Source organism: Electrona antarctica (assembly GCF_951216825.1).
Source record: "Electrona antarctica genome assembly, chromosome: 2".
NCBI classification, from domain to species: domain Eukaryota; kingdom Metazoa; phylum Chordata; class Actinopteri; order Myctophiformes; family Myctophidae; genus Electrona; species Electrona antarctica.
Genome location: NC_136807.1, coordinates 31,464,094 through 31,485,241, shown reverse-complemented (window position 1 = coordinate 31,485,241; position 21,148 = coordinate 31,464,094). Strand labels below are relative to the sequence as shown.

Sequence of the window (21,148 nt, the reverse complement as noted above, 5' to 3'; positions counted from 1 at the left end):
TCACCCGAGTAAACACATTCCGTTCAGGAGCACCAGGTCATGTTTCTATGAATAACTATACACTATTACACTTTGTTGTTATGTTGTACAACGAAAAGAGCCAATCCACAAACTCAAAATGTTTGACAACGTCGACTGTCGAAACATCTTAAACACCTCAAAATGGCACAAAGCATACAGTAGCACACTTCATCAAAACTCTATTCTGATGGCGTCACTTACTGTATATTACATTAGGTCAATTGGAATTGGCCCATAGGCTAATCTCCCACATGAATACATGCATAGGGGAGCTACTTACTGGATTATGCCAAAAGGGTAATGTGATGAGCATGCTATATACCTATATGCTAAATATAAATTCTATAATAATAATAATAATACTACTAATACGTTTTTGAGGGGCGCTAGCCCCTCCTATATTCAGCTAGTGTTATATTTTTGTCCTAACACAAATTGTGTCTAAATCGGCTATTTTTGTCCTACACAAACATTAATTTCTCATTGACAATGAATGGAGAATTTACGTCATATGTAGATAACACAAACATTAAATGCCATTGACAATGAATCATATGTGTCTGAGCAAATCGGCTATTTTTGTAATAGCCGATGTACAAGCTCACAACGCCTCGCAAAACCGAGCCAAACAAAATGTAATGCTATACATTCCAAGTGCTTATCAGAGTGTGCGGTACCCAGTTCAAATATGATTATTTTGGGGGCTCGCATCCTGAAAAAGGTTGAGAACCACTGACCTACAGTAGAGTAGACCACTTCCAGACCTTCACAAACAAGAGGACTTCATCCTAATTCACTCAACCGAGCTCATTTTCCTCCCTCTCCTATGACAGGTCTATAATCCCTCCAGTTGAAGGGTAATAAAGAAATTAGCAGAGATGCGTAATGGCTAAGAGCTCTATTCACAGTGCCAATGAGGCAGAAAAAAACACCAATAACGTTTAACAGCTGAATGACTTCCTCATTACAGTGATTGACAAAAGCAGAGGACCCCACTGTACTGTCAGGGGGATAATATATACGGTTCAATCAATGGGATTGGTTGAGGTTGACAGCTGAAAACATAATTATGGCACAGGGCTGTACTGTATATGCGCCAAGTTGACCCTAAAGCACATCAACCTACATACTGTGAGATTTCTGAGTGATACTACTATTGTGGAGATAATATAGATTCATGCAAAAGCGTGAATAGAAAGGAAAGAAAGACAGACAGGACTGCACTGATCCTTATGTTTTTCACCGATCTAAATCCCTCAGACTCTGGCAAAGGGAATCCCAGCTGCTCTGTAGGGAGCTGTAGGCAGTCGTGTTCAGTGAAGACACACTCCGTCTCATCACATGAGATTGGATTTAATGGAGTCACGCCCGTTAGTCTGCGCCTCCTTACAATGTTACTGCTTCATTGTGTGGGTCTAATCCTGTCGACTGCACCGTGGCCCAGGGACGGGGCTGATCAGCCTCCAGGGCCTACGCTAGGCCTGTGGACCATAGGGAGGGTTATGCTTCAGCGACTACACGGGAGGATTATATGGTTTATATTTTGCACCCATTAAAACCGTTAAACATTGACAATCCAGTTAACGAATAGCTGTAAAAGCAATTGATTGTTGGCGTTACTCGTCTTCGAAGAAAAACAGCACCCAGTAAAACATTAAATAAACCCATCAGCGGGGCTGTATACTGGCAGAGAGACTGTACGCTCCAGTGATTGATGGTGATGTGTTTACCAGGTCCGGTGGGGTCAACAATGAGCCATTATCATGTGGACTCTCACCAGCTTATGAACCAGTCCTACCACAGATCTTTACCTTAAATCACATCAAGGAACATTATATACTGTAGTCTCCACTTCTAATAAGACCTGGGGCCTAGGCCGTGTTAAAGCCGTACTACTGCTCCTGCCATGCATGTGCTTTACTCCAACTAGAGCAACAGTCTTTGTACATACAGTATGTAAGCGGAGCGTAAAACAAGCTTCAACACAAAAGGCTACAGTTAGAAGAACCCACCTGTCTGCTCCATTTCATGACTAAATTGAGTCACTCATATGATTAGCTGAGCTGTCCCAGAAAAACGTGGCGTCTGCACCACTGTGGCTTATTTACTCTCACTAAGCCTTTTCTCTCCTCTAACGGATTCTCTCCCTCGTTCTTTTAAACCAATTTCATTCCTTCTCTCTCTCTCTGTCTGCCAGGCCCCAGCCAGGACTCTCTCCTCTTCTTCCCTCTGCATTCAGACTAATCTGAAACCAGGGTGACAAAGGGTTCTTTCAGTGTTCCCGCGGCGCACGGGCCACAATGCCAGCCTCAGTGTCCCTGCGCCCACCATCCGGCTGCCACACTCGCCCCTCCTAGCACCCATACAAATGCCACTGGAAGTGTCATTATCTCCCATACACAAGAACGATTAGCACCCGCGTCCCCTTGTATCTCATCAATCAGAGCTGGCAGGAGGCCGTACATGGCACTGCGTCAGTCACTGTGTGTGTGTGTGTGTGTGTGTGTGTGTGAGTGAGTGTGTGGTCACACAATGGTCACAGCAGCACCTGTCCCGCAGAATGACCTGCGAACGTGACACCAGCACAGCACCAGTGACTCCTGACTTAACCACATGAACTCTACTGTTCCAATTCTGGGATGAACAGATTGGTGAAAATTTCCGATCTAGAAGCTAGATTGTGAGCTTGCAGAACTGCTCATTTTGGCAAATATATTTAGCGTTGAGGGGGAAAAAGTAGGGGGCCTAGTGTAGAGCCCTGGGACACTCCGGTCATGGTATAAGTGGTTAATAACACTGTTTCTAAAAACTGGGGACTTACCGGTCTCTCTTGATTTAATAAGAAGATGCTGAAAAGCACTTTTAGAGGAATTATGTCCTTTTAAAGAGGGATCATGTGCTCTTAGTGCAGGGAGTAATGGTTCTGGTGTGTTTGTACAGAAGAGGCTTAGTCGGCACATCAGAAACAGACTCTGGTTCACAGGCGAAACGAGCGCTGTTTGGAAAAGCCAAATAAACGGTCCCAAATCAAGCCAGTCTGTCTAATACCCACTAAAACGCGGATAGCACCCCTAGTCCTATCTGCAGTGGAAAATAAGTAAAGCAAATGGAGTCATGTTGAGTCGAGTTGAGTTGGAAGCATGCAGTGGAATACAGACTCTACTGCCTCTTGTTATTAGCTGATGAGTCCAAACATGTCCTTAATATTCTAGTCTTAACCTGGCCTGTCAGAGGGGTCTTTACACATCAAAGACACACATCTAAGGAAGTAGTAGAGCAGCGCTCTCTCATCTCTCCATCAGGCTGGTTCAAAGCCCCCGAACTGACCGCTCTTACAGGGGGTTCAACCTTTGGAGACCTGTTAATTCAATCCCTTCATCGCCAGCTCCGACACATACAGTACGCGCGCGCGCGAGCAAGCACACACACACACACACACACACACACACACACACACACACACACACACACACACACACACCTCTGTGCTCTATAATTCTCTTCAAATGAGGTCAATTGGCTTTGATTGGATGTGACAGCACAATGCAAAGGGCTGGCAGTGGTTCAGGAGGTAGAGTGGCCACTTAGGAACCGGAAGGTTCCTGGTTCAATACCAGGCAATTCCTGGCTTCACGCTGAAGTATCCTTGAGTAAATCACTGAACCCTGTTCGTTCTGATACCGATGAGGTTTGTTCCTTGTATTGCCTGCCTCACGTGCGTGTGTGCGTGCGTGCGTGCGTGCGTGCGTGCGTAGTAAAGCACTTGGGATAAAGGCGCCATAGAAAATGCAACCATTTACCAAGACAATGTCTAAAGTGGGGCACAGACAATAGTGGTTTCCATTATGGTGGCTGGTAATGTCTGAGAGGGTAGAATAAATATATGAGTGCTGTCATATTGGAAGGGTGTTAAGTTGAGGAATTTGTGCAGTGATTCTACAATGGAAGGGCTAGAGCCCCTTTACACTTGGTTGCGTGCCGTATACAAGCTCATGACCAAGTATAAATTAGGCTTTTCTTGTATGTGTGGGCTGGCCAGTAGGGCATGGTTGGTAGGACGCACACTAACAGCAGATTCAACACAGGAATGTAGAGTTGTGATACAGGCAGCGGTGGACCTATTTGTACATTTATTAATTGAAAACATTTAAAGGAACTGTAAGAATGTACTGGTACTTCAGGAGGACTAAAGCTTTCAATTGAGGAGGTTCAAAGTTCATGGGCAAAACAAGATGCCTCTGTTTTGTACTAACCCTCTAATCATTACTCTACCCTGAAGACACCACACCACAACTGAACACATGGAGCCTGTTCCCCCGCTCCCCTCCCACTCACCACAAGTTCCAAATGATGAGGGTACAATACGCATGAATGTTCCTGCCTGGGGTCGCTATCACAGTGGTGATGATAAGATCTCGCATTTCTCTTTGGGAAGTAAAGCTAGTGCTAGTACAGACAGGTCATAAGTATTATAGGTAGCTGTATCAGCTTACAGCATGTACCCTACAACAATAGTGGCTCAGGAGGTAGAATGGCCACTCGGTTCAATCCAGGAACCTTCCAATTTGAACCCCAAACTGCTTCCAATGAGTAGCTTGGCACTTATGTATGGTTTCTTCCACCGTTGGCGTCTGGATGTGTGTGTGAAGAGGGCGAATGTTAATGCACAATTGCACATTATAAAGCACTTTAGAGAAAGGCACTTTATAAATGCACCATGTACCTGTACCATAACCGGCTGAATTAAATCAAAGTCAGATCAGATAACATGGCTGGCAACATCAAAGAGACATGACAACAAATACAAAATAAAATGTTCTCAAAATGTCAAACAATTTCAATTTTCTCATCAAGAGACTCAGCACTTCGGTTCTGAAACCTGGTCTTACCTCTCTCATCTCATGGGCGATGGTAGCCAGGCGCTCGTTCTCAGACTGGGTGTTGGTGAGGATGTTGCGAACCTGTCGGACCTCCGCCTGCAGCTCCAGGACCCTCTGTTCGTAGTAGGCCTCCTTAGAGGCCGACTCCTGGATCAGAGACTCCTCGCGGCTCTCCCCATCTGCTGCCACTTTCCTGTGGTTGGAGTAGGCTTGTCCAAAGGCCTGAAGACACAAAGATGCTGGTTAGAAACTAAGAGATGTTCAGGGAGGGAGAAGACTACTTTGTAAATGATATGAGGGAAAACACAGAGATATAGAAATGACTGATTTCAAAGGCTTCCGAGTTCATATTTCATTTGTCCAGTTGCTTCCAAATCGCTTTAATTCCTGAGGAGATATAGACCTCCTTAAAGCATGCAGTAAGCTAAGCGGTTAGCTGGATAATGTCAGTTAATGGCTGCCGCGGATAAGGATTGAAATATCAAAATAGCAGGATTGCAATGACCAAAGCCTTGCTTTGTGTTGCCAGATTTTTACTGCATTGGCTCAGCTGGGACTCAAAAGCTATCCATCCATGCATACTGTGAAAGGAGGCTTCACACAAAATACAAAAGTCCCAAATTAAAGGTCCCAAATCTACTCAAGAGAGATAATCAGACGCCCCCAATCTGGGATGCATTAACCCCCCCAACCCCCAGCTCGCAGCAGGACGCCAGTCCCTACTGCATGTGCTCAGTAGAGACTCCACAGATGGAGTAACAGGAAAAGTAGGACAAAATCCTGGTAAACCCGCCAACTTAGGCCCACACTGGACACGACCTCTTGATCAATGACACAGTATGTGGTCCATATAAGAAGACAGCATCCTTATGTGGGCTATACACAGTATACACAGTATAGCTCACATACACATACCAGACTTTGTTTTTTACACAGGATTGAAGTTAATAAAGATGAACCGACCAAGGATACAGGCTTCTAATTTCCTCTATAGTGATATACTATGTGGAGTGTGGGACAGTAAAGTATTGTGTCGGCAGTGCTCACGTGCCCTGGTGAGACTGTGTAGTATGGTTGGTTTTGCTATTAACAGCTCTTTCCCTTCAACATTGACCTTAATTTGTTAATGGATCACAAGGCAGACGCGCTCAAACAACACGACATGACCAGAGGAAAAAAAAGGGAGATAAAAAAAAAGAGTCATAGAATCCACCACTGCAACAGAATGTAGGTTAGACTTCTCTCTCTCTCTGCCGTCTTCTCAGAATTATCACCCCATGATTACACATTTCATGTCCAATCCTGTAACCAGCAGTTGGCCGTTCAGATTCCCATCTGGTCTCTCAGCATGAGTCACGCACACGCGCTGGTCTGGCATCACCTGGGGCCATGGGGAATGTGGGCTCGTTAAAAGCCTCCTCTCTACTGCACGTGACTGACTGACGGACGCTGGATTTTCTCGGGTCAACAGTGGTTCATTTTAATCCCAGTAATTCCTTCATAAAGAGGAAATCATGTGCATGTGGAAATTATATTTCTGAACCTGACCTACTTCAAGGACTTAGTAAAATAAAAGGAAAGGAAATAACAGGAAACATGTAAAACTAGCTTAGTGGGTTAGTGAAACATGACATCATGGCTTGTGCATGCTGGCTCGTCAAGCTCTCACGTGCCGGTCAAGATGCTGGAGATAGCAGCGCACGTTGAACACATGGACTGTTTGCTTAACAACAAATACTAAGTATGTTGACTAAGACAGCATCCTGTGTCATGTGGTCTGCAGCAATGTTATACTGTATATAATTTTATTCAGCCTTTCTTGGGTTTCTATTTTATTTGTCAGCTATTCACAGTTTTGTTTATCATACATACATACATGTCCCACAGTTTCTCGCCTTTTTTACACCACTATCTTGATCTGTCCTGTCATGGACGCCATGTGTTACACCAGGGGTTCTCAACCCGTGGGTCGCGACCCCTCGGGGGGTCGCCAAATTATTTTAGGGGGTCCCCAAATTATTTTCAAAAAAAAATTTAAATAAAAATTTAATTTAATTTTCACGATTTTTCAAAAATAGCAGATCTACAAGCTCGTAGCGCGCCACTCGGTGGCGCGCTATGAGCTTGTAGATCTGCTATTTTTCAATAGCTAAATTATAACAATGCTTAAAACACCAAAAGAGGTTCCCGCCCAAAATGGTTTAAGGTTATTGTAGCAGTCAATTTATATTGGGGGTCGGGAGGGGGCGGGGCGGGGGTCCCGAGACATTGCCAAAGCATTTCCGGGGGTCCCCGGCCAAAAACGTTGAGAACCCCTGTGTTACACAGCCCAAGTTGCAACTTGTTGCATTATGAATCACTGGTGTGGACTGGGCTTTTTAGGGCCTGTGTTATTTATTTCTCTTTTGCAGTGGAAAACTAGTGCCTATCCTACGCACTCTCAGAACTGTTTGTTGCTTGAGATTCCGCGTGTCTCCACTGAGTTTGGAAAGTTAGCGTTCAAGTTTCGTGCCTTGCATACCTGGAACACCTTACATGGTTTGCCTAGGTCACTAGGCCACAGGGTTTTGCTAGGTCACTTTCAGTTGGCTATATCAACTTTGGTCAATATAAATGGCACCATTAGCGACCAGCGTTAAGCTGGTCGCTAATGGCTGATAGCTATTGTTTTGGTAGTTTATGGTGCATCTTCCCCTTGTGACACTAGAGTGAAACTATGGTCTAACTCCTGTGTTCGTTGGCAGAACTACTTTACCATGCAGACCTGTGTGTGTCTAATGTTCTTCTCCTAAATTAATCCATGTCACCTCCACCTTGAAAAATTGTTTCCTCTTGCCTCATCAATTACAGACTGATCCAGAATTCCACAACAGTTGTCTGTTAGAGGCTTACCGCGAGTTATTCTCTCGGCAAAACCCAGTACATGCTGACTTGTGATTGTGATTCCATTCCGTCACTGGAATAAATGACGTAATTCGGTTTGTGTCACCACCACGTGAGATTACTCACCGCGATGCACTCACTGACCCACATGGCTCGATGAAAACATCAGCTGATTGTCTAGTCTATCGTATCAATGTCATCACAACCCCCTGCACCCGCCACGTCTAATCCATGTTTGTCATTAAGAAAAGAGATTAACCCAATCGGAAAATGGGGGAATCCTATCATTCTAATCTGACACGTGCCAGAGATAATGGGTCAGTCTGATCGTCCACACACAGTGTCTCCCTCTCCTAATGAGCAGTACCCCAGCCAAAATCTGCTCACCCAAGCCTTGTAATCTCAGTCTTGTGATGAGTCTGACACACGCGTCCACTACTATAATCTCACAATGATCTGGTGACCCAATCTATAATTCATCATAATACATCAGCCATGTGTTGCGTCTACAATTGAGCCTATGAGTGTAGATTATGAATGTGTGAGGAGGCTGATGAAGGACAAGTTATAACAGGGCATTAATAACGAATTGTACCGTTTTGTTCATTGGCAACCAGTTATGTGAAGCCAGATGCAGTATTTTGGATAAAGATTAGAGCTCGATCGACGGCAGATAGACCACCACCGATTAGCGATGAGAAAGAGAAGAGAATTTTCGCATATTAACAATATGCCCAAATTAGGGATGCCAGAAAACTAATCGGCTGCGAGTACTATAGTCCACACTAATTATCCATAATGTATAAATTATGGATAAGGGGTCAGGACAACTAGGCCTTTTCGTGGAGGGGTCAGACAAAATTTTGGACTTAAACTGTTATTCGTCTATGGTACTCGAATTGTCGAATCAGACCGGTCCGATATATTGGTCTAGCTCTACGGAAGACTCATCATGTGACTGCACTACATGAAAACATACCCTACAAAAAGATGAAAGGTCATATCTCTCGGTCTTATGTCTCTGATTCCAGATCAGTGCATAAATACATCACAGGCTGAGGTCAGACACACACAGACACTCTGATCCCGCCATGCGTGTAGACCCCTTAATGCACAGAGCAGAAGAGCGCTGATCAAGGGAGTCCGCTAATTGGATGATCGGTCAGAAAGAGCGTCTGATCTTTCACCACTTCCTGTTTTCCTCCCCGTCGCTCTCGACATGTTCTTACTTCCCTCTGTGTCATTCAATCATTCATACCATCACAGTCATATGATGAACACGGGGAATTGTGTAAAGTTCTGAACATCAAACGCTGGGAAAAACTATACTGTGATCTCGATTTCCTGGGCGTGGGGATGGGAGAATCCATAACTGTTGATAGTTGATACCCTCCTCCTCCATTCATTTCCATGGCTGGTGGTGACGTCCTGCATAAACGAGAGTTTCGCCTCACCGTTACCTGTAACTGTGTTCTGTGTAGTGACACTAAAGCTGATTGTCATTAAGGCCTGCTTTTGGTCAGACTGAATTAAATACATGCATTTCCTTTTGGGAAATGTACTGTCCGATATTGATGTTTACTTTTGATAATAAATAATTAAAAATGTATGTAATCCGCACATTTTGCTAAATTAGCCAAAATGTGTCCAAATAAATGTTTTACTTCAAAAATAGCAGGGCTTTAATTTCACACTCAAAGCAAACATTGATTTGAACAATGATGTTTGTGTATCCAATTTCAAGGCATGTTCAGACATGATATGTGGTCCCACTGAGCATTGTTTTGTCTAATAGACGTCTAATATTCGTCTAAAGGGCCGTCTAAAAATGCGATAAAAAACGTCTAAAAATGAAAGTCGTCTATTCTTAGATTAGACGGTTGCTTAGCAGTTGTTTAAACGTCTAGTCTATATATAGACGTTTAAACAACTGCTAATCAACGTCTAATCTAAGGATAGACGTTTAAAAAACTTAGATTTTTAGCCGTTTCTTATCGCATTTTTAGACGCATGTCTAATAGCCGTCTTTTGCTCAGTGGGGTTGTTATGTCTTGTAATCTGACCACTGCAGTGACATGATTAGAGGGAAGGCCAAACCAGACCTGCTGTATGATCCGACCCAGCATGATCGCTGCTGCCGCTGCTGCTGGGGAGTGGAAGGGAGATGCTAAATGATGTGTTCTGCAGGCTACAGCCTTGCTGGTGATGTTTCCAACAGCATGGATAGCCTACAGAGACCTTGCAAGGTCAGAGAGTTCACATTGGTTTCCCCTGCTCAAACTCCTCCCCCACACAGTAATCCAATGAAGAGCGCAGCGCACAGAGGGGCTTTGGCTCTCTCTCTCTCTCTCTCTCCAACAGGTAGCAAGCAGATCAATAAGTGCAACCTCAGTAAAAACCCCATCTAAAATTATATTCTATTCTGATCTGCTAGGAGAATATGTGTAGGGATTTATTTTTCCCGCATTGTGAGAACAAAACAGAGATGTCTCCATAGATAGGCCTGCTACACAGCATTGTGGGAATGTATACCGATGTCTCCAGAGATAGGCGTACTGCACAGCCTTTTGAAGTGCAGGATCAAACCAACACAAGCGTTAAAAGCTAATCCTTCTCCTCTCTCTTCTCCTCCGTTTCCACGTGGCTGTGTACACCAGCAGCATTTCAATCAATATCAGTGTTTCGGTTTTTACAATCATTGCCTTTAGGCCCTAAGCCCCAATTAGAAACCACTCACTGTAGGTGGATCAATCACTTTGAGATTTGGACAATACAGTTGGAGGCCATCGATATTGTCCTTTTCTTTTTGCTGAGGTTTGCGTGATCTGCGCAAAAGGACAGTTAACCCATTTTGGGCGGGAACCCCTTTTGGTGTTTTAAACATTATGTTATAATTTAGCTATTGAAAAATAGCAGATTTACAAGCTCATAGCGCGCCACCGAGTGGCGCGCTACGAGCTTGTAGGTCTGCTATTTTTGAAAAATCGTTTTGAGGTCAGGCCTAAATAGGTCAAATGATAAGGGACAATATCGGTGGCACCCAACTGTACCTTAAAATCCCCCTTCAGTTTCCTGTTGTCTGGCAGCTTGGCTGTCCTTGACAACAGAGAAACCAAAACCTGCAGAACAAAGACCACAGACGGGACGAGATGGGGGAGAGAACAGAAAAGGTCCAAAACAACATCCTTGTTTTGGGGGGCAAAAAGAAAGGACCTGCACCTCCCATTCCAACACTCACAGCAGACAAGTCTTTTGTCAATGAATGATTATGTTCTTGGTAAGCCAGTGATAACTCAGCTGGAGTTGTTTGGAGGGGCTGACAGATTATCATCTTGTCCCGGGCCTCGGCTGTAAGCTTCTATTGTGATTTATTCAGACTATGACAGAGGCAGGAAGGAGACAATACAAACACTGAGTTGCAGTGACTTTGTGGTTTGACATTGGGTAGATTTCTGGCCAGAAATAAGTCACTTAATCACTGTCTTAAACCATATTTTATACTTCAGCTATTCAAAATATCAGATCAAAGCTCAAGATTAGGTGTAACCCTAATTGAAAAACAGAGACGCCAGGGTGAAAGTGGTTATACAGACAGACACTATGCACGAGGATGCTTATGCACACCATGGGCCGTGTGCCGGCACCACTTTGTGCCGGCCCACGGGAGAATAAACTGAAGAGGGAATCTTGAAAAAACAAGAAAGTGGCCGCACACGCTGATAGCCAAAGTGCCAATATTTTATTAGGAATTTAGGATGCAGAGTAAGACATGAATACAACGTTTCGGCAGTTAAGCCTTCATCAGGGAATCAACAACAAATATTCACAGATTCATGTTTTGTGGGAAAACTTGTTATTTAAATTTATTACATGGCTTGGTTGAATGCTTGATTCTGATTGGTCAATCGCTTAATTCAGCGGTGAGTTATCTCATGATAATGACCGCTCCGCTGTATAATGACCGCTGCCTAATCAAACCCTCTGAGCACCACCAGCTGCGCGGCTGCGCCCGCTTGATTTACTGCCGTTTCCAACATAACAGCCATGTAAACACACACACTACTGACACACAATGTAATTTACAGCTAAACATTGCTCTTAAAAATGTTTTTGAAAACATTTGAGCGAGAAATAGACGAAGCAGCTGGACCCGAAAATGGATTCTATTTGATCAACTCACTTCCTTGTTTTCCGACAGTGCTTCAGCCCTGCAGCTGGGCAGACGCAGCCAGCGCGAAGTTATGGAATACTTTTTTTGTTGTGTTTTGGATCAATGGATTAATTTATGTTAGTTAGCCATGTAATAAGCGGGATAATATCTGGCTAGGTGGTCATTGTCGGGATATAATTCACCTTCAGGGAGTGTAACCACCTCGGCTTCGCCTCGGTGGTTAAACTCCCTGTCGGTGAATTATCTCCCGACAATGACCACCTAGCCAGATATTATCCCTTACTTAAAAGTCAGGGGAATAAAATCCCCAACCCCTGGCAGGTCATGTAAACCGATCCTTGCTGATTTTGAAGCTGAAGTGCTATCACAGTATTTTTTTACAAGGCCAGTGAATGCCCGATAGGGTAGAACAGAGGTCATGCTTACCTAGCAATAATAAACAAACACACTCCGCTAAATGCAGCCGTGTTCAGAAACGTGATATGAGAACGCACGTGTCAATGCCCTTCGTACAAGCATTGTGTCGCTAGAGGGTGGGCTGAGGCTACGGCAGGACAATCTGGCGACAGTTTATGAGAAACAGAGTTGGTTGTTGTGTGGAGATCGAACAATACGGTGTTGTGTTTGTTTCCTGCGGGTGGCGGACTGACTCATACATGAAGTCAGGTCACATTGCATGCCAAGAGAGTGACTCAGGGCTGGTCAGTGTGTTAACCACATGAACCCTGGCGTCCATATTCTGGACATTCTGCGAAAATAGACGATCTAGAAGACTACAACAAGTCACAACTTTTAGATTGTCTATTTTCGGCGAAGGGACTTGGTGTAATGGGAAAAAGGAGGGGGGCCCCTGGAGAACTCTGGTCTATGACATATACAGGGTTTAAGTGGTTAAAAGCCCACACAGAGGAATGAGGGAGGAAGAAAGGGATGGACGATGTGTGTGTGTGTGTGCCTCGTGCACCATCCCTCACATGGAGCCACAGCGGTAAATACAGCATACATCCTTGCCCCCTTCCTCCCTCCCTCTCCCTCTCTCTGTTTAATTCAGAGGCCATCGCTCAAACAACACACAGAGATACACGCATTTTCACGTGTGTTTATTAATTCTATATTTAGCTGCCCGACCGGCGACCGTCACCATCTGCTTACAATAATGGATCATCTGTTTTTGTGTTCATATTCTGTTCTGGAGTTGAAAAGAGCTTGTTGTATACTATAACGTGCAGTGCAGGGTGGCTTTAGCTTACTGTACATTCAACTACCACTCTGAAAACCCTACAACAGTGTGTGAGGTCTTACTGTACATTCAACTACCACTCTGAAAACCCTACAACAGTGTGTGAGGTCTTACTGTACATTCAACTACCACTCTGAAAACCCTACAACAGTGTGTGAGGTCTAATATTAGACTGCAATCAGAAAGAACATGGAGCGACGACGAACAGAGGGTGATTACCATCCTCCTGATAATAACACAGAGGTGTTGATTGATTCATTCACCGTCCACTGATTCAAATCCTCCTCCTCTCCCTGCATTCTCTCATGTCACTAGATATCATATAGAACATACATGTTGGCAGGATGTTCTGTGTAAATAAATCATTTTCTATGAGAGTGCTTCATGTAATTGTAGTTTACATGAATGCAATTGTCTGATTTCACAATCACATTTTGTCAGAAAAATAGAGAGAGGCTAGGGGAGAAAGGGAGAGAGAGATGCAAAGGGAAATGAGATTGAGGGTGGAAGAGACTGTTTTATACTTATAGTTGGATGCCAGTACAGCGAATAGCAGATCTGCAAGCTCACAAAGCATTGCATCACAATACGTTGCAACTTGCAAGCGGCTAGTTCTGCCATTTTCGGTACATGACATGCGCAACCAAGTACAAACCGGGCATTAGATATTGTCTGACACAGAACCAGATTGATTCACTGTGTACAGCAGAGCACGCGCACGCATGCATGGCTGCATGCACACCCACACACAGTCACACACAAAAACTCCCATTTCCAATTGTCGTGCCCTGCAATCAACCATTCTGCACCAGCCATGTTGAGGCCTGTTCTGCTCTCCTGAGACGAAGCCAGAAGAATGCATTGGTAGCCTCGGGTCTTCTCCTTGATGAAGAAGCCTGCACCCGAGTCACACCGGCTCTGCACACAGGCTGAGCACTTCTATACGCCAGAGGCAAGGAATACACCACAGAGAATATCAAGGAAGAGATGCTCAGGTGAAGGAAGCACCGCACACTAAACATCCTGGAATAAACCATACACACTCCAACAATAGAACTCCTACAACACTGCTTTTCACAAAGTGAGCAAAGCTTACAGTGAGACAGACCAGCTATATTTTAAAAAATAATAAAAAATCAAGAAGGTTGCTTTGTCAGTCATTATTCATAAACGTACAATCAGCAAAATGGTCAGTAGTATCAAGATTCTTGGGCCACGATTCAAAACAATTTTGCTGTTTGGCTTTGCAGTTGCAGAATAATAATAGAACATCAATCTTAAACAACATCAACAGTAATAATAAATAATAATAAAACATTGATTTTATGCTGAACTCCCCCCCCCCCCCCCCACACACACAAGGGCATGAACTAAAGCTAGTATCATCCCTGGAGGAACACTGGAGCAGGGTGAGGCAAGGGCAGGAGAGAGAGAGATGCTGGAGGGTTTGGAACCACGTACTGGGATCCTCACTCACTCACATCTCACAAAGTTACAGGTCTGTACTAATCAGACTCTGGAGGCACACTAACACGCCTGACTGAGAAAACCATACACAACCACAGAAATGAGAAAACATCAGTACAGTCTTAATTACACTCACGTTGCAGCGTTTCGGTGATGCACCAGCCCAACAGAGCTGTTCTCTGCCAACAGGCTGTTAAGCTTGATGAATACTTCGTTGCACGCCAAGGCAGCATTGCATGTGTGATGGGTTGTCAGCTTGTAGATCGCTTTAAGATCGTTGCGTGACAAAGTCTAATCAGGCTCATCAACACAGTACGTAGAAAAGGGGCATCGATAGCCAAGTTTTTGTGGTGTGTACAGCGTACCACATGATGATGACGATGCCTGACAAAGTCAGTCCCCGGTTTGATTCCTGGGGTGCACGGACCATTTTCTGCATGGAGAACTCGCCAGTTTACCAACTCGCCGCGATTTAGTGCAATTTAGTTTGACTTCACCTTCATTTAAATTGCATTGCATTGAGAGAGAGTATAGTTGTTTAGAGTTAACACTAGAGAAAGTAGGAATGCTAAAAGTGTAAACATCAAAGTACCGAAACAATGTAATTCATTAGTAAACAATTCCTGAAATGGTGATGAAGACAGCATCTTAGCATAACGGTGAAGACATTGATGAAGAATTTTTGCCATGGCGACTTGGTAAACTGGCGAGTTCTCCCCTACTCTCTCACCTTGTTTCCAGGCAGAGAAGCTCCCAAAAGTAATTTTTAAAAAATGAGAGAATTTCATCAAATAAATCATGTTTTATTCAAACTTTGTCTGTCTAGTCTACTATTAAGCGTGATGTACACTACAGTATAAATGATTCTGCTTGAAGTAGGCATTAAGCCAAGTCAGATGTCATGTTCAAAGTAAAGCATACTGCTCATCTATATTCAACATTTGGTCTACACTGACAGCAGACTGGGGAAGATAATGTTCATGTAAAGCATACATTATTGTGTGTGTGTGTGTGTGTGTGTGTGTGTGTGTGTGTGTGTGTGTGTGTGTGTGTGTGTGTGTGTGTGTGTGTGTGTGTGTGTGTGTGTGTGTGTGTGTGTCCTATGTAATTAGTACTAAAAGCAGTCATTATGGGTTCTGGTACGGCGGCAAAATTCTCAACACCTGCATGTGGCTGACAACATGTTATCTGTGGGAGGACCTGAGTGGGGCGTCACCTTTACGTGGTATGGAATGTTTAATTTAGCCAGCGAGGGCCATTTTCATTCCAGAGACAAGTGAAATGTAAGCCACTAAAACAAACCATGTTCTAAATTCTAATCTATGATGATAAACATTTACAAAGCCACCACAGCTCTGCAGAGTAAGGCAGTTTTTTCTGAGAACGTTGGTCTTGGCTTACAGGTTCTTGGTTTATTGACATAGGAACGCTGGAAGAGGGCAAAAATCACACCGCACACTTCGTACGTGCCAAGCGATGTTATTTGCCAAGCGATCGAGGACGTGAACCACGCTATTGTTTTTCAACCGTACATTTGAATAACAATAAGACACCACTATCAGTCCATGAAATAATAAAGAGGCACATGTTTGTGGAGTCTGTTTATCCATTCTATTGTTTAGCTGCTAAATCTGTTATTGAATGGAGATAAAAAGCCAGGGTCTCAAGGGAGAACCACACTCAATAGGGCTGATACACTGCACCACCATATCGGTGCCCGCCCGGCTGTGAAATCTGCTTTTCTTATCACCTTTCATATCTCAGCTATGCTCCGTACCAGCTCTGGACAAACAGGACCTCAGCCATTTGCAATGCAAAGAAACTCCTTATCTGCCAGGCCCGAGTCTGCAAGGCCCTAGTATGGCATGTCGCCCTGCCTTCCGCCCCATCACACTCAGCTGTCTTTACAACATTTTTAAATTGTACATAGTGAAAATAGCTGATCTACAATATTTTTTTAAATTAGGGCTTAAGTCATACATTTAGAATATATTTGTGTACGTTTGGGTCCTGTGGAGATGGCAAATTCCTCTTTTTGGTCTCGCGTTAAAAGGTTTGGGAAGTGCTGCTGCCCTGGTCTGCATGTCTTTCTGTCAACCTCCACCAACCGGGGAAACAGCCGTTGTCATGGATACGACACCAATTACAGTACAGTGACAGAGCGAGGTGCAGGGGCTTCCTCTGACACAGATGGCTGTTCCAGGGCCACGTCCAACACAACCTGCTCTCCTCAATCCTTCTCTGGCTACAGTCCTGTTCAACCAGCATCTCTTATTAGGGCTGTCTGTCACAATTACAAATTTAAGTTGACGATTAATTGTCACTCAGATACGATTGAATATATTTTGGCATTCAACATTTGAACATATGAATACAATTTTTGTTTTTTAGGCTTCATAATCACAGGGCAAATAACTTAAAGATACAAAGAAATTACTGACGCATTTGATCATTTTAACATGCAACCTGAATCAAATTTGTAGTTTTGTACATTTGTGGCCAAGGAAAACACATCTACAAAACAAAACTCACACTTGTGTGAAGTGAGGGGCGCTCTTATCATACATCATCATACAGTACATCATCACATTCCGTGCTCAGCCAATCAAATAATCACATTCCGTGCTACAGGCACACACACAAAGCTGTGCATAGGAGGGGCTAGCGCCCCTCAAAAATGTGAGAACATACAGCATGTCTGCATATATTTGGGAGTGGGTCTGCCTGCCGTTCTGACTTTAAGTTCTCCTCGCTCACAGAACGTGTGCTGCCATCGGTTGCTTTCGGAGAATTTTTGCTCTGTGCTGTTGAGCCAAGCCCTGATCATGGTAAACCGCTGTTCAAAGCCTCCTTTCTGGATTAGAGAGCATGTCTGCTCCCATATGATATGACTGCCACTGCTAAACACAAATCACCCCTTCCTGTTGGCAAGAAGGAGAGCAGCTGGGATGCAGCTGACAATAATATGTGTGTGTGTGTGTGTGTGTGTGTGTGTGTGTGTGTGTGTGTGTGTGTGTGTGTGTGTGTGTGTGTGTGTGTGTGTGTGTGTGTGTGTGTGTGTGTGTGTGTGTGTGTGTGTGTGTGTGAGAAAGAGACACACACACACACACACGATTACCTTACCATGTCCCAGGGCAGGAGGATATACAGGAAGGGGGAAAGAGGAAGGGGTGGGGTGAGGTCTCCAATCTCTCCATCTATTTGTTTGAGTATTTGTTGTTATTTTCACATGATGCATGCATATCGGCCAGCTGCTATTTAACCCCAGCCATCAGTGATAATTTATTAAAAATGAAGAACGTGTCCAAGGCCGTAAGGAAAGAGTTCCTTTTCATCATCCTAGACTCGTACATCAATCCCCAGACATGTCCAATCAATCAGGGGCAGCCAGACAGGAAGGGGGTGGGGCAGGAGAGGACAGTCTCAATTTCTGCACTCTGGTTTTGTTCTGTTTCTCATTGCTAACCTCAGGTGTTAAAGCAAAAACAAATATTACAACTGAAAGGTTTTGTTCGGCCAAGTACCAATCTGCCAATTGTGAAACAGGGTGAAAGGAGCCACCCCCTCACCCCCCCCCCCCCCCCCCCCACCACTAGCACTCTGTTTCCTAAATCTAAACTGTAGCATGTGAAATTATGATGTTTTGGCATTATCGTTCTAAACCTATACGTTCATGCTATCCTACTTACAGCCAACCACTTAAAAACCTTACTAAAGCCTTAGGGTTTATGGAAGATGCCAATTCAAATACTCATTTAACATTAAAATAAAATACATTATTACTGTAGGGCTTGCCAGAGCCGCAGCCTCTATGGAATCCAAATGACTGAAATTAGTTGTGGCGACAGAGAACTTTAATCCATAACCTCCTTCTGTCCAGCACTCATCAAACTAAGCTAAATGAAACACATGTCCACTCCACTCAGCACCGCTGTCCCCATCTACCCTTTCCTACTCGCTCGTTTCCAAAAACGGGAGAGTGGCCCATTGCTCACACCCAGACACAGAATAATTACACTCTGTGTATATGAGACTGCCACGAACAATCATTTCATTTAATTTTGTGTGTGTGTGTGTGTGTGTGTGTGTGTGTGTGTGTGTGCACGCGCACGCACATGTGTGCGTGTATGTGTGTGCGTGCATGCATGTGTGTGTGTGTGTGGGAGGGGGTTACATATAGCCTTGAGTGTGTGTGAGACTTTATTCTACTTCATATATCCGTGTACAGAACGTGGCACGTCTACATTTGAAATCAAACAGCCCTTTTCAATCAGCATTAAAATAAAAAAATGCATCCAGGTAAACAATGAGTCAGGCTCTCTAATGACATGCATCCAAATACAAAACAATTCTTATATGAGAGAGCTAAAAAAAAAGAAATCAAGTTGAGACTATTCTCCATTTAAATCCCCTAGCACTTTAGTCTCATTAGGGCAGATGGGAGGAGGAAGCTCTATTCTTCTAGCTCATAAAAAAGAGAGCGAACCGGTTTCCCACAGGGAACCCTGGCATTGCCCAACACCCCTCCCATCTCCACCCCCTAATTCTCAAGGACCCCTGAGAGACGGGCACACATCCAAATCGCAAACCAACCCCTCCCCTCTCTCCATCACAAACTCCCATGCTGTTATCGCCATAAAGATAGCCCACCCCAGTCCCTCCTCGTTCCATTCTCCTTCCTCTCCTTCCCCCAGTGTCCTCCGTCAGTCTACCATCCACGGCACCACACAATACACCCTGATAGAGAAGAGAGAGGGGGGTGGGGGGACCCAGACCCACTAGCCCACTTTCACTAGGAGCCTGGGGGGTGGGGGTACGGAGAACTGTGGGTCTATAAATGTGTCCCTGTTCGCTGATTGTGGCGACAGTGTTAATGTTAACAGGAGCCCCGTGGTGAAGGGACCTAGTAACCTGCTAATGTTCCATTAGCTAGACCCATTAAATGCAGCGAACATCCAAAGGCGAGATGCAGTGATTCTCAACCTTTTTCGTTTCTAGGACCCCCAGTGTGATTATGCATTAGGGCCACAGAGACCCAGGTTTCATCTCTGGGCCAATAATCTATACCGTAAGATCCTGGGTGTTCATTTAGCTCAGAGAGAGTACAAAATAGAATCAACTGGACCCGTAAGGGTCCCTTTGTACACTCTCAGTTACAGAGCCATAAGGGTCCCTTTGTACACTCTCAGTTAGAGCCATAAGGGTCCATTTGGTTCTCACTATAAATCGTCTCTGTCAGTTTGAAACCTCATATGTCCAAAACTGTTACTTTCTGGACGACAGCAACACAATAATTTAGCTGGGGACCCCTGGAACCACCTCAAGGAACCCTGGGGGTCCACAGTCCCCACAATTTGAGAACCACTGACTAGTGAAATGGGTCGGTCTCACTGTCTGGAATCGGTCCTCTGGTCAAATGAATTCAAGTGAGATGAATTGAGGTGAGAGGCTTCACCCTGTCATTAAGGAGATAATGGCGATGAGTGGAGCTGGTGAAATTACAGAGGGATCGGAGAGGCCTGTGCCAAAATATCCAGTAAACACAGGGGGGTTGACTGATACCCATCTGTCTGGATCTCTCATCCTCTGGCGTCTCATTTTCAGAACCAGACAACACAAGCAAGCACACAGTACGACAATGGCGCAAACTAAATATACCACAAACTTGAAACTTCAAATAAGTACCTGGAGGGTTTTGAAGATGGGTGCCATGTTCTCCCACCTCCATCTGACCTTCCTCAGTGAACTGATATCAGTTTACAGAAGATACTGGTATCTTTTGTGTCACGGAAGAAGTGTGTGTAGGAGACTAGGAGTATTCTACTCAATTCAGATAACATTTAATCTGAATTGAATAGCATATTTGAGACAGATTTAAACAAGGAAGGAGAGAAGGCAATCACTAATCATTTAACAGTAGATCCAAATTGATGTCAGATTTTTGAGTTAACCGATTACCAATGTTTTGACCTATATTTTGTCAAAAAGCACAACATTAATTCAAAATTCTAATCAATTGAAGTTCTTCACAAACTTAAAATGAGCAGATCGAACATGTAGCATTCTGATTTGTGAGCATGTATATCTGCTATTTTTGAAAACGGCTCAAAGTGTGTGGCTATAATGACATGCCCAAAATAGAGATGCCAGGTTGGAAGTAATTAAAAATTGGGACACATCGGCTGCATAATTGCCGCGATATAGATAAGCTCCTCTTCCCCTGTCTGAGCCGTTCTGCAGTGGATATGGGTACGACACCTCACACACCCTGTGTGTGTGTGTGTGTGTGTGTGTGTGTGTGTGTGTGTGTGTGTGAGAGAGAGAGAGAGAGAGAGAGAAGAGTGGGGTCAGGGGAGGGCACCCACCATCTGTCCTCTTATAGTGACTCTAAACATATTTATTCCCGCCCTCCGTATATGCTATTGAACGTGGGGTGATCCTGGGGGTTCAAATACCCTAAGCCAGGAGCTCTTCAATATGCCCTCT

General features: G+C 44.2%; 1 protein-coding gene across 3 annotated transcripts in view; it reads right to left on the bottom strand.

Moving 5' to 3' along the window:
* The window catches only part of LOC306918149 (BICD cargo adaptor 2), a 70,004-nt gene that overhangs the window by 35,341 nt on the left and 13,515 nt on the right, over positions 1–21,148 (bottom strand). For all 3 annotated transcript variants that reach the window (XR_013789291.1, XM_079496033.1, XM_079496034.1), the window contains exon 2: positions 4,911–5,123. Coding sequence is in view for 2 of the 3 variants with exons in the window: in XM_079496033.1 (XP_079352159.1) it covers positions 4,911–5,123 (213 nt within the window). In the remaining variant the exon portion in view is untranslated. The remainder of the gene's footprint in view (positions 1–4,910; positions 5,124–21,148) is intronic.